This window comes from Chaetomium fimeti (assembly GCF_033439085.1).
Source record: "Chaetomium fimeti strain CBS 168.71 chromosome Unknown B0H64scaffold_9, whole genome shotgun sequence".
Lineage (NCBI taxonomy): Eukaryota > Fungi > Ascomycota > Sordariomycetes > Sordariales > Chaetomiaceae > Chaetomium > Chaetomium fimeti.
This window is the reverse complement of record NW_026944337.1, coordinates 110,130-124,759: the sequence shown is the minus strand read 5'-3', so window position 1 is coordinate 124,759 and position 14,630 is coordinate 110,130. Positions and strand designations below refer to the sequence as shown.

The 14,630-nt window shown below is 46.7% G+C and overlaps 2 protein-coding genes across 2 annotated transcripts; one reads left to right on the top strand and one right to left on the bottom strand.

The window, feature by feature from the left end:
* Positions 1-265: 265 nt before the first annotated feature.
* On the top strand, positions 266-1,577 carry B0H64DRAFT_409027 (uncharacterized protein). The gene has a single exon (XM_062804686.1). The coding sequence runs from the start codon at positions 443-445 to the stop codon at positions 1,316-1,318; it is 876 nt and encodes a 291-aa protein (XP_062654949.1). The 5' UTR covers positions 266-442; the 3' UTR covers positions 1,319-1,577.
* A 415-nt stretch (positions 1,578-1,992) lies between these two features.
* Positions 1,993-3,465, bottom strand: B0H64DRAFT_409026 (uncharacterized protein). The gene has a single exon (XM_062804685.1). It carries the CDS (start codon positions 3,330-3,332, stop codon positions 2,364-2,366), a length of 969 nt encoding a protein of 322 aa, XP_062654948.1. The 5' UTR covers positions 3,333-3,465; the 3' UTR covers positions 1,993-2,363.
* Positions 3,466-14,630: the final 11,165 nt, after the last annotated feature.

Here is a 14,630-nt window from a genome sequence, read left to right as displayed (position 1 = left end):
TGGTAATTATCGGTGATAGCGCTGTATTTCGCCGCCCAGGATCCATAGCAAGACACAACACAATCATGTAGATAGTTGCTCCACGGCGTTATCCCAGCCATAAACGTTGGAGCGCTCGAGGGGGGGGTGTGGGTGGTAATTTGGTCTTATCACCTAACCCCGATCGCCGAAATGGCCCCCATGACGGACCAAACAGGAGGATGCTAAGTACAGGTCTTGGCAACGCCCATCTGCGGCTTTCGACGTCAGTTGTGACGTTTACACGGTAAGTGGTCCCGAGGTACTTTGTGAAATCCAGGGGCATATAAACAATGATCTTGAAGACGGCCACACCAACCTACTCCTAGAAGTCCACAACACCATCTCCCGAATCTCAGACAATTATACCTGAGCCACGCACGGTCCCCCCAGTATTCTTTCTACCTTACCATCCAATCCTGACATGGCACCGCGTTCCCGTGTCTGGCTCATAACAGGCTGCTCCTCTGGCTTCGGCCTGCACTTGGCCCAAACTGCTGCCGCCCGCGGTGACCATGTGCTCGCTACCTCGCGCAACCCGGACAAGATCAAGGGTTTCGTAGACCAGCAGAACATCAAGCTCGTCCGTCTTGACCACAACGATGAGCTCCCCAAGATCAAAGAAACCATCAACGATATCATTTCCGCCCACGGCTCCGTCGACATCGTCGTCAACAACGCCGCCTACGTCCAAACGGGCACCATCGAAGAAGCCTCGCCAGACGACACCCTCCGCCAGTTCCAAGCCAACCTCTTCGGCCCGCTAAACCTCTACCGCGCCGTGCTCCCCCACCTCCGCGGCCAAGGCCACGGCACGCTGGTCACCATCGGCTCCATGGCGGCCTGGTACCCGATGGCCAGCGGCAACTTGTACAACGCCTCCAAGGCGGCGCTACGCTGGGCGGCGCTGGGGCTGGCCGACGAGGTGCGCGGGTTCGGCATCCGGCACTGCCTCGTCGAGCCGGGCTTCTTCCGCACGGGGCTGCTCACGCCGGGCGCCAACCTGGCGGGCACGCCGCCGACGACGCGCCTGGCCGAGTACGACGAGATCAACCGGGTGGCGGATGGCAACTTTCGTCTATTTGACGGCAAGCAGCTAGGGGACCCGGTGAAGGGCGCCGCGGTCATCTACGAGGTCGTCACGGGGACGGGGGTCGCGGAGGGCAGGGCCCTGCCCGAGTTTCTGCCGCTCGGGAGTGACGCCACCGGTGAGATTTCCAAGGCCGCGCGAAAGACGTTGGAAGAGGTCGAAGAATGGCAGTCTGTTAGCGTGTTGACGGACTTTCCTCAGGGGCAGTAGGTAGGCAAGGGGCCATGACCGTGCTGGGTAGATGATGGGTTCAAAATAAGGAGCGTTAAAACAATAAAGAAAGAAACCAGTGCCAGCGGGGACAGGTACCACACGGCATAGTTCTTTCTTTGTATATTGGGGTCCTGTTCCGCACCCATTCCCATGCGACCTTTGAAGTGTACCCTTCATGCATTGTGGCGTGGGTTTGGTGTCCCCTTGTTCCGGCTCTGACTAGTAACAGTTTCTCTCTTACACCATTAGGATACCCACCAGGTAGGTAGTCATACCCGGGAAGGACACTTGTTGAGGTGTTCTCAGCCGCACAATGGGACTATAAGTATTAGCTGTTTACCCCTGCGTTCTTCGCTTGCTTAACTACAAGCAAGCCTTCACCACCAGCATACAACACCACCAAGCCGCAATTGCCCTCCGAGAAACTCGCCTGTTCCATTACAACAATAATACTACGATGTGCCACTACCATCAGATGTACTATGAATGTGGCTGCGTTGCGGCCACAGAATGGCACCGGGTCTATCAGTGTGAGAACAACCAACGTGGAATGGAATGTGTCACACCAGCCACTGTCACGCGATACACGTTGGGTTACGAATGTTTTGAGCACCGCCGGTCAGAGTTGCTGGACCTCTTTAGTGGCGCGGGAACGTTGGAGTTACCCGAGACAAATGACGAGGAGGTTTAGGTTTGGCGGAACCCAGCCCTGATATTAGTACGCGTGTAGTGCCAAACGAGTTCGCTTATTGCCTTTAAGAGGTATGTTGCTCTCATTCGGCGGCAATAAGCCACTCGTCGGGCGCTTTGTGGAAGTTGAATAGGTAAGGTACCTAGGTATGCTTGGGGAATGGTGACGAGTGGGCGGCGGTATTGGCATCACCAAAGGCGGCAAGGTGTCGGAAGAGTTGGACGGGACCATCGTTTGCGTAGAGGTTAAAGTCATATCCTGGCGATTCAATGACTCTTGAATTTCCCTCCCAACCACAGAAATAAATGACTTGACTATTTTCGTTGTTTGGTTTTGAAGTAGGAAGTGAGCTCATAAATCATCCTTTTCCTGCGCGAGATTTGATGCCTCGGGTACTTGCTCTGGCTCAATTTCCACTTGCTCCAGTAAAGAACAAACGCCATCGCGTTTACCGGTTGGCAGTGTGTCTCCTGATTCGCAGACAAGGTCACTTTCCTGGGCAATTGAGTCTTCCAGCCGGCAGGTGACCCAGACCCGCCTCCCGTCTAACCATCTGTCAATTCTATCCGGCCCTTCGTAGGGGGGCTCCCACTCCCCAGCTCGGAACGTTAGAGTTTCAAACGGTTGACCGGCCTTCTGCTGTCTTAGAAACTGTGCCATGTCGGCGGCGCTCGTCTTGTTCAGCAACGGCTGGGCGTAGCGGTCGGGCCCTGTACATTCATCGCCGCATCGGATGAAATCCATCATCCAGTGAGCTCCACGCTCCTGCCTGTGACATGCACTGGCCAGCTCAAAGTAGATGGTGAGGTCTGTCAGTTCTGGTAGGCCTTCGGCGAGCAGCTTGAGCGTTCCCCACGGCCAATGAGGACCCCCGTTCGTCCCGTTGTCGACCCGCCCGAGATCGAGAGTCAAGCTACGGAGTTGAGGAGCGAGCGTTACAAGCGCGTGCACTTCCTCCACGGACATCACTGGGGGAGCTTCGTTGTCCATTTCCGGTGTGCGGTACTCAAACGACTGAAGACTGGACCCATGGTGCTGCAGGACACGCTCCAACAGAGATGAGTTGGCGTCTTCGTCCTCACGGTTCCCACAACCTGCTTTGGGATGTTGCCAGGAGAGGTGCCTCAGAGAGTTAACGGGGAGGGCGAGGATGAATAACTCGGCTATGGTGTTATGTAATGTAAGAGATTTCAGGCTGGACAGTTTGGGGGGCAGTTTCTTGGCAACGTGCTCGGTCAGGGTCAACTGGTGGCCACGGGTGTCGTTGAACTCTAGAGTATGTACCTGCGAGAAGTCCATGGCGTCGAGCCAGAGATCCATGTTTGTCTTCGTTTCTTGGGCCTCTTGGGCTTTAGGCGACGAGAGACGGAAGCGCAGACATCGCCAGGCGAGGGCGAGTCGAGCCCGAAATGAGAGGTGAGGGTCCGCGAGACTGTATCGACAGGAGTCTCCATCCGTTTCATCTGAGTCATAGCCTTCGAGTGACAGAACGACTGGCGCTGAGGCATATCGGTCGCCGCCGAGAACATCAAATGGGAAAATGGATGGTTCAGGGACGTAGACACACCCGAGTTGTGCCTTGTGGATGTGGAGGGTCGTGATGTTTGGGCATCTCAACATAGCCGCGTGGACACTCGCCATGGATGCGAAGACACTGGATTCCGCTCCGCCCTGAGCTTTCCAGGAGTGTTGTGGGATCCTGGCTCGGATTTCGGTTGGGCATGGGCCATCTCCATTCCCGAAACCGATTGCTGAAATGACGTGAAGAAGACGAGTTATGAGGAATTTCATGGTATCTGGAGCGTAGTAAGAGCGTTGACGGGAACCTCAGGTAACTATGGCAGGTTGTGATTATCCCTGTTGACTGGCTGCCCAGCTGTCTTGTCTGGCAGGAAGATCGCCTGTAGCCCAAAAAAGAAATAACGAAGTTGAAGCGACTCCAAGTCGAGGAATGAAACCATTTCGGCGCCAGGCAGCAGCGGCCGAGTCAAAGAAGTTCCAACCACCCGTCTCGGCGAAGAACTTTCAACTTGCCAATAACGGATTAAGACAGCGGAGGCAGGGCGGCGAGTGTTCATGGATCGTGCTGCCGTTTGGGAACGGGTATCTATCTAGGTAGTTTCGGTTCTTAATAACCTACCTACTTAGATACTTGGTATTTCCAAACCCTTGTCCTCTTCCATCGCCGCAGACAACGCCGACCCCGCCTTCGGCTCGACGTGTTGCACAAAACGTGTAGTGGATAGTGGCTGGAGGTTACGGTACGGCGGGTCAACGACATGGGGGTCACCGGGCCCACAATTGACGCCCGGGTACAGAGTTTTCAGGGGGCGTAGGAGGCCCTCCGTTTGTTCTAGATATACATAAGTTCTTCAGACAATACAATTACAGTTGATTCGGATACCTTCTATACAGTAACCTTTATCGTACTATATTTAAACCCCTATTTAGAAGTACTGTTACTCTAGCTATTGGATTTCCAACAGTTATAAGCCCGGTTAGTATCGAACTTCCGGGAAATATCGAGAACGAATTCGCAACAGCTAGAAACGAACTATGAAAAGTCGAAAGATAAACAATACTCGTATCAACTATAAAAATAACTATAACTATATCGCTCCTTACCTTAACAGTTAATTAGAAAAAGTAGAATAAGTAGTTTATTAAATAAACCGAATAATACTATATCTAGTATAAGATTAACCTAGAAAGTAACTAGAAGGGAGCCTTCCTTAAGGAACTGTTCCTACCAGACCTCAGCAATTATAATAAGAAAGTTACAAAGATACTATCTATCGGAATAGAGGAACTGACCAGCCTACTAACCTAGAGCCGGTAGGGTAAATCCTCTACCCCGGTAGGAGACCGGCTGCTGTAAACCCCGATCCTAACTCAAACCTCCCTCCTTGAAGAGATTAATATTAGAGCTATATCTACTAACGTTAAGGAGATAACTACCTTTACCAGATCCACCTACTAAGTAGAGATAGGTAACTATTGCTAATTATATATTAACTATAAAGAGGAGATAGATTATATTGTTAATATTAAGGAGTAGATCGATAAGATAGTCTCCGATTCCCTATAAAGCTTATACTATAAATCTGGAAGAGGAATCTATATCTAGTATATAAACCTTCTAAAGAGGATCGGTATAAGTAAGTAATAAAATATTATTAATACTAAGAGAGTATATAATAATATTATTAATATTAACTAATATAAGCTAAAGAATATAACTAACTAGCTAATAAAGTAGGACCTTATAGTAACTGAGTACTGGGAGGTAGGTATACTACTTTAATCTATATTATAGTAGAATTAACTCTCTACTATATTAACTAGATAGGGATATAAAATATAGGTTAAAGTTTATTGAATCTAGTATTAGGAGGATATTAATAACGGTATCCTTATACTCTATACTATTATTAACTATTTTAGGAAGAAGTTAATAAAGAAGTAGAAGAGTAGGAAGAATTTAAAGCTTATTCTTAAAGATATATTTATAACCTATACTATAAACTCTAGTAGAGAAGCTTAATCTTTTAGGGATAAAGAAGAATAATAGTATTAACAGCTATATAAATAGGAATGTAAATAAGCTTAGAAACGATCTAGAAGTCTATCCTCCGGCTATAGCAATAACCGAGGCAACTTAATACTATACCTATAGAACGGCCGAAGCCTAAACCGGTATATATCGAATAAACAAAGATATATAGAAGGATCTAAATCTGGATACCCTCTCTATAACTAACAGTATAGTCTAAACGATTATTAGTATATTAATAAAGGAAGCTAGCCCAAATAGAGCAACCTAGCTCTATACTACTGGAAGTAAGTAAAGTAATACCTTAAAGAAAACAACGAAGTTTGAGAAATGGTTGAAAAGTTTAAAAAGAAGAGGGTATATATTATTAACTCTCTAACTAATAGGGTAGGAGAAAAGAAAACTTTAAAGGTTAGTTTCCGGAAGAATTAACTATCCAGCTACTATAAAGGAAGGATCTCGGCTGTATTTAGTACTACCACTAGGATATTAAATACTATCTACCCTCTTAAAAACTTAGCTATCCTTAACTTAGAAGCAACCCTCTATATCTTTAATAGCTCTAATAGATTCCTTACTATATACCCTCTTTAGAAGGGGGTAAGGTTATAGGCAGGTAATAAATAGATCTCAATTCGAAGGTATAGAGAGGTTGATATTACCGTTAAGATAAAGAATAGTAGAATATAAAAATTATATCTAGATAAGGTAGTATATATTCTAGAGATTATAACTAACTTAATCTCCTTACAACCTCTATAGGAGAGAGGTATCTTCTAGAATAACCGACCTACTACTATAGAGCTATAAAATAGGGATAGCTTACCTCTCTATATTATCGAAAATATCTTTAAACAATTCATTCTCAAGTATATCCCAGTTAGAGACTAGGGAGCTATATTCCCGGTCTATAATAACCTCTATAAGTTATAGAGGCTGTTAGGTCCAAAGAGGGTAATAGAGGACCGATAGTACCTCTAACTAGTATATCCGGGATATAAGCTGATAAAGTATCTATTAATAAACGTTCTTAGAGCTAAGATTGTAGAAGGGATCTATAGTATTAAAACGGTAGACTATATAGGTTGTACCGCTAGGAAGATAAAGCGAAAGCCGAGTTGTAAGCTATGTAACTTAAGCTAATATAGCCTAGGAGAAAGATTAGCTATTAACTTCTATAATTTCAACAATAATAAAGATAGGTATAAGTAAATTATATTTGTTAGTAATAGAGTCTCTTACTATATATAGGACTACTATATACCGGATAAGATAGGAGAATAGAACCTTACTACTATCTATAGTTATATAGATATATTTAAATAGTAATACAGTATTAGAGTTAAGAGGATTAAATATAACGGTAAACTTAAGATAAACGCTATTAAGGTATAGTTATATAAGAATAATATCAACTTCGAGCCTTTGCCGGCCTATATATAGGTACTTAATGGAGCTACTAAACGTTTAGGGGGTATACTTAAAGAAAGACTTCCAGCAGTATACTACTCTATAAGACTCCTTAAAACGATATAGTAAGAGATAAGCAAGGCGGTAGTATATATCCTCAACCGAACGTTATAATAGGGTCTTAAATAGAAAACACTGTTCGAAGTTTTCTACTTTAAAGGGGATGTATACTGTTAACTAGATATCTCGAACCTTAAAGTCTATAGATATAAGATTTACATTATAATAATAGTAGTAATAAAGAAAGAAGAATACTTTAAGAGATTTAATTTATATATATAGGTTAAATATCTTATAGGGTATATATTATTATCAATATATTATATTTAGAACCTAATCGCTAATATTATTATCTATATATATAAAGTTATCTTTAACGAGAATAAAGTCTATAACAACTTAATTAAACAGTTAGTAGATAATACCTAGGAGATAATATAGGTATAAATTACTAACCTTCTAAATAAATATATAATTCTAGAAAACTAGATATAAGATAACCTAATATAGATAACCTTACTAGCGGATATAGTAATAGACTAGTTTGAATACCCTATAATAAAGAGATACTTCTACTACTATAAACTTCTAACCGAGATGCCACCTATATATAGGGTTGTCTAGATACCTAGAAACCGCTATAATAGTACTATACTATAAGGTTCCGAAGAGCTAGGAAGGTCCGGGGTAAATATAGATATCCTATATAGAGCCTTACTACCAACTCTATTATTATAGCTAGAGGCTTATATAGCCCCTATTAACTTCGATAAGGTTTCTATAAACCTTTAAGTTAACCTTGCTATTTATAAGTTAGTAGGATAGAGGCTAGAGACTAAGGTATAGGCTTAGCTGCTTTCTACTCTACTACCTACTCTACTAGCAAACTTACTACTTAATATAGTAATATTTAGATCTACTCTCCTTAGTAGTAGGTACTGCTAGGGAGATATACCTATAGAAACTAGAGGGGGTAGCTACTAATATACCGACTAATTATTGGGATATAGAGGTAGCCGCCCTATTAAACGGCTCAACTCTAGAGAAGCAGGTATAGGTAATTCCTACAGACTCCTGGAAAGGTACCTTCTATACTGGAACGAGGGTAAGTATAGTAAAGACTAAATATAGTAGCTATTTAATATAAAGTTAAGTTGATTAAAGGATAAGATACTGTGAGTGTATTGGTCGGATAGAGCTCCTAAAGCCTCCGAGCTACTATTAAGAACTTGATAACTACCCGATAAGGAGGCTATTTAAAGAGGTTAAAGAGGAGTATCTTAGAAGCTATAAAGAAATAAAGTTATAGGTTAAGATATATATAAATAACCTAGTAGTAATAGGATATAAGATCTTAGATTACCGATAGGTCTATATATATAAGTTCGATAAGAAGGGTATATTTATTAAATATAAGGTAAGATTTATTATTAGAAGCAATTAATAGTTAAGAGATACTAATGAAAATAACTATATAGCTACCCTTATAGAACGATCTTTCCAAACGCTAATAGCTATCGTAGTATATTTTAATCTAGAACTTAAACAGTATAATACCGTTAATATATTTATAAACGCTAACTTAGATAAAGATATCTATATATAAGGGCCTCTAGGCTATCGGAAGCTGTATTTAGTTCTTAAGTTAAAGAAAGCCCTCTATAGATTATAAAGATTACCTCTCCTATAGTAACAAACACTATCTCATTTACTCAACGAACTAGGATTCGAGCCAGTATTGTATAAGATATATACGTTCAAGCGAAGAGGAATTATCATCTTCTTCTATATCGATAATATTATTATTGTATATCTAAAGAAGAGAAAAGAGGAAGCTTTTAAAACGATGGTCCAATTAGGCTTACAATATAAACTAACAGGAGAATATAACCTCCAGTAGTTCCTAGGGATGGAGATCATTCGGGATAGAGCTGTACAGAAGATCTGGCTCTCCTAGATAGTATATATTATAAAGATTACTAAACTAGCCGAATCGGCCTCTCTCTTATAAACTCCTATTAGAACCAATAAGCTAATACCGTTAAAAGAGATCGCTACCTAAGCTAACATTACCAGATATATATATAAGATCGGTTCTATCCTCTATATAGCGGTTATTACCTACCCTAATATTATATTTGCTGTCTTTAGACTAGTATATTTTATAACGAATCCTAGATACCGATATTAGAAGGCTATAGATAGGGTATTATAATATCTTATCGAAACTATCTACTAGGCCCTCTAATTTAAGGGAGAGGATATCTATACTACTGCTAGTAATATATCATTTACTAACAATACCCTTAATTATAAGAGTAGTTAAGGATATACTATAAAGCTGTTCGGTAGACTGATTGGATAGTATACTAATAAGTAAGATATAGTAACTATATCGATAACCGAAGCCGAACTTCTTACCCTCTTATAAGTAATAAAAAAAGCTCTCTTTATAAATAGACTATTAAATAAACTAGAGGTTGTTCTAGAGGATAATTATATTATAATTTAGTATAATAATAAGTAAACAATCCGTCTAGTTACTATAGAGATAGCTGCCCTTAAAACTAACTTATACTACATTAATATCTATAACTACTAGATCCACTAAGAGTATCAACAATAGAAGATCGGTATTATATATATTAAGAGCATAGAGATAATTGCTAATAGCTTAACAAAGGCCCTTAGTAATAAAGCTTTTAAATGTTTTCGAAACTAGCTAGGTCTAGTTAACCTCTATATGTCACGAACAGCCAACGAGGGGCGTGCTGGAGACATGCCACCACGGGGCGCGGGCCGCCCCGAGCCAATCACCGGCGGCCAGCTGGGTGCTCTGCTCTTGGCACGACAGAGCACGCTACGCTCTGGGTGCTCTGGCACAGAGCAGGGAGAGCACGACGCTCTGGGTGCTCTGGCACGGAGCATACAGAGCAAGGTACGGAGATACCTCAAGACTTAGATAGTATATAGTCACTCGTTCTGGAGAGCTCTGGGAGTTCTCCAGTTAGCAATCACAACTACAGTTCGCTACAAGCTCGAGAGCCTACTGTTGAGACAAATCTTTGTTGTGCACCCTTTGGCTGCACCGAACCTAAGCACCCTTGAGAGAATACCTTCGACCGATACTGAACCCTAACAGGACGGGTCCAGAGACAGGTTCGTCACACGTTGCTAACTCCCTTTGATCTGTTACAGTTCAGGCTCGAAGGTAAAACGACATGGCAACTCAACCGACGCCGGGCCAGATCACGGCCGCGCTTCAGAGAGTCACCGAACGACTCGATGAAACTGAAGAAGAGCTTGCGAAGACCAAGGCCAGCAACGCGGCATTGGCAGCCCGACTTGCGGCGACCGAGGTCCACACCAAGGACCCGGCCAAGACGAAGGTCAAATTGGAGCAACCCGAGAAGTACGGGGGCGACCAGGAAGCCTTGCCAGGTTGGATCACGGAGATGCGGAACTATCTCGACCACAACTCGCACCAGTTCGCCACTGAGGAATCCAAGACCAGATACGCCGCCACCCGACTCAAGGACAAGGCCCTCAAGTGGTTCACGGGAACACTGAGTGATTTCCTCGGCGGAGCAGTCCACAAACCCTTCACCAAAAAGGTCTTCGAGAACTACTCCGAGTTCGAGAATGAGATTCAGAAGGTGTTCGGCGACAAGGACGAGAAGTTGCACGCCCAGGAACGGCTAGGGCGGCTGAAGCAGACTAGGTCAGCCACCGCCTACGCCACGATTTTCCGACAAGACTCCATGAAGGCAGAGATAGACGACGAGGGGCTGATGCACCTGTTCTACGGAGGGCTGAAGGAGGAGGTCAAGGACGAGCTCTACAAGGAGAGCCGACCCGACACACTCGACGAGTACATCGCCATGGCTGTCAAAATTGACGACCGACAGTTCGCCCGCAAACAACAGAAGAAGGGCAGCGAGATTCAGCGATCCGCAGGCTACCACAAGCCCAACGACAAAAAGAAACGCCAGCACCAGAGCACGTCATACGGCACGCACTCGGGACCCATGGACGTCAGCGCTGCCCAGGCACAATGGGCAGGAAAGAGAGATGGTGCCAAGGACAAATCAGGCATCACTTGTTACAATTGCGGCAAGAAGGGTCACTTCAAACGAGACTGCCGCAGCAAGAAAGAGTGGAGACCGGTTCCAGGGAAGGAAGCTGCCACCATCGACCAAGACACGGTCGGAAGAAGAACCCGATTTCTGGAGGTCGCAGCCGCCAGCTACACGCAGGACGACCTCGAAATCGACATTGACCGAGTCATCGAGCAGGACGATGAACTCACCGACTCGGATCAAGGAGACTTGATGAGCAGCAACCACCAGGAGGAAAACGACACCGCCCACCATGCTTTCATCGAGACGGATGACGAGGGAGAACTGGCTCCCCCGCGGTACATCCAACAAGTCGCTGAGGAATGGGGCATCACCCTGGTTCAGCAGGAGGACGGGCAATGGCGAACCCACGAGGGTGAAGGAGGAGTCAGCCCGAACCTCACCTTCCTACAGCAGAGGGTCCTAAGCCAACGGCAAAGGATCGAGGAGTTGTCGAGAGAAAAAGAAGAACTCGAGCAGCTTCTCCAAGAAAGAAACGACCAGTACGGACAACTTTGCGCGGAACTCGATTTCGCCAGAGAACGAGTCCAAGAGATCACCGAGGCCAACAACAGGGCCGGGGATCACGTCGAAAAGACATTAAGAGAGGCACAGGCCTTGCAGGACGACATCCGCCAGGCACTCCCGGATCACACTCCGTGGGATGGACCCACCGAAGAAGCGGAAGAATACGAAAACGGGGTACGATACCCCGAGCGACTTTTCGACTACGCACAGGAGCAAAATGCGACGAAAGGAAGGAAACAGCAGAGCTGGGAAGAATATTGGACTCGACATCAGCACATCGTGCGCACCGGACGACAAACCGCTGACCTTGAATGGTGGGGTTTCCGGGGCGAGAACAACACGGAGGGATTCCAGTTGCTGCCAGAGGACCATGAGCGGGTGGACCCACGAAAGGAGAATCACACCTATCTGCCCTGGTTCCAGTGCATCGCGCACGAATGTCGGTACCACTTCCAGGACAAATTTCGCAACAGTTTCTGGCCCACGAGGGAAGAAAAGGGGACGCAACCCCTGCCCATCAGATGGGTATACGACAGCGGCGACGCTCCCGCAGGCATGTTGTGGGACACCCAACGCACTCACGAGGGCAGGCTGAGGGTTAAACCCAAGGCAGCCTGGCCCCGACGCTGTATGGCGGGCGTAGGAGTCAACGAATGCCGAAGCGCAGACTGCCTACCACACGCCGACGAGAAAATCTGGGGATACATGGAACAGCAATCCCAGAGGAAGCCACACCAGAGGACGAGAGCGTCCCGAAGGAACGAGAGGCGCCCAGTTGAGGCATGGGCGGCCCAATGGCTCCAAGAACACCAGACGATTGACGCCGCAAGCCAAGGTGCGGACAGGGACGCCTTGAAACACCACAAGAGCTTGGGAAACGGCTCAGGGCCCTCCGAGGGGCCCGGAAACCGCTAACTCCACAGCAACGGAGACAGGCTGCGCAGTACAGGAAGAACTGGCGCAAGCAGAAGCCTTACAACGACCTCCCAGCAGACGAACACGAAGTAGCTGCTGTACGAAGCACCAAGCCAGACAACAGGCTCTGGATCACAGCGCGATGGGGGAAGATCGAAGCCCTCGCGTTAGTGGACGGAGGAGCGCAGATGGATCTCATCTCGCCCGCATTTGTGAATCAACTCAGAATCCCATGGAGGATCAAGAAGCAACCACACGTCGTCAAGGGACCATTCGACACACAATGGGTACGACGAGAGACAGAACCACTCGACATTGAGGTGGAAGGAAAAACCACCCAAGTGGTGTTCGACATCGTAAACATGGGGCCGAAGAAAGACATGATTCTCGGGCGCCCATGGCATGAGGAATACGACCCAGACATCAGTTGGAAGGGAGATGGCCATCTGCGACCGCGGGAACAGCGGGAGCATCCGACCAACTCGATGGGAGAACGCGCAGAACAGGAGCCACGGGAGAGCAGCGGGTCAGAACGAACCCCCTCTACGGGCCCACCGCAGGAAGCAGCCAGTGCAGAACCACGCACTCTGGAGTCCGGAAGAAGCGGCACACGACGAAAGAAGCAGGCACGGGAGGAACGAACCATCGCCGTCGTCTCAGTCGACGAGCACGGAATGCTCAAACACGAACAATGGGTCAATCAGCTCGAAGCGGCAAGCATCGAGCTGGCAGCAGAAGAAGTCAGGGAACTCGAAGCAGCGAGCATCGAGCCTGGGAACAACAAGTTCGCGTACTACGAAGGTACGGCGAAGAACGCGAAAACGGGACAGATCCCAGACAATTACAAGGGACACCCGGCGTTCACGGCAAAACATCTTGCAGGGCTACCAGACCACGGACCTTGGGATCACGAGATCAAACTCAAGGAAGGAGCCCAGTTGAAGTTTTTCAAGGTGTATCACACCAACGAGAAGCAAGATGCAGAGTTGAGGAGCTACCTCGAGAAGAACCTCGAGATAGGACACATCAGACCATCGACATCTCCAGCGGGCTACCCAGTCCTCTTCGTTCCAAAGAAGGATGGGAAGCTCAGGATGTGTGTGGACTACCGACAGTTGAACAACGAGACGGTGAAGAACCGCTACCCACTGCCACTGATCTCGAGACTCCGAGATCAACTGTCAGGGGCACAATACTTCACGCGCCTCGATCTTCCGACAGCGTACGCCCACATCCGCATCAAGGAAGGAGACGAATGGAAGACGGCTTTTCGGACACCCTACGGGCACTACGAGTACCTCGTCATGCCGTTTGGGTTGACCAACGCACCAGCGACATTTCAAGCCGCTATCGACCACGCAATACGACATTGCCTCGATAAATTTGCAGTCTGTTACTTGGATGACATTCTCATCTACTCCAAGACACTCGAAGAACACAAGAAGCATGTGCAGCAGGTGCTGGATGCACTGCATGAGCACAAGTTGTCAGTCAACAAGGACAAGAGCGAGTTTCATGTCAAAAAGACAGTGTTTCTGGGTTACGAAATCTCCCCAGGATGGGTCAAGATCGAACCCGAGAAACTGGAAGCTGTCAGGACGTGGCCGACACCAACAAACGCCACAGAGGTCAGAGGATTCATCGGATTCGCCAACTTTGTCCGGATGTTCATCAAGAACTTCGGCGACATCGCGAGACCTCTACACGAACTCACGAAGAAGGATGCCACATTCCAGTGGAAGCAGGAGCACGAGCAGGCTTTCCAGCGGATCCGCGATGCGATCATCGCCGACCCGGTGCTCATGCTGCCTGATCCAAGCACACCTTTCGAAGTCGAGGCTGATGCTTCGGACTTCGCGATCGGAGGACAACTTGGTCAGAGGGACAAGGACGGCAAGCTGCATCCAGTTGCGTTCTTCTCCAAGAAACTCGAAGGACCAAGGCTCAACTACCCGATCCACGACAAGGAGCTTCTCGCAATCATCGAAGCATTTCAGGAATGGAGACCATACCTCAGCGGCACGACACACGAAG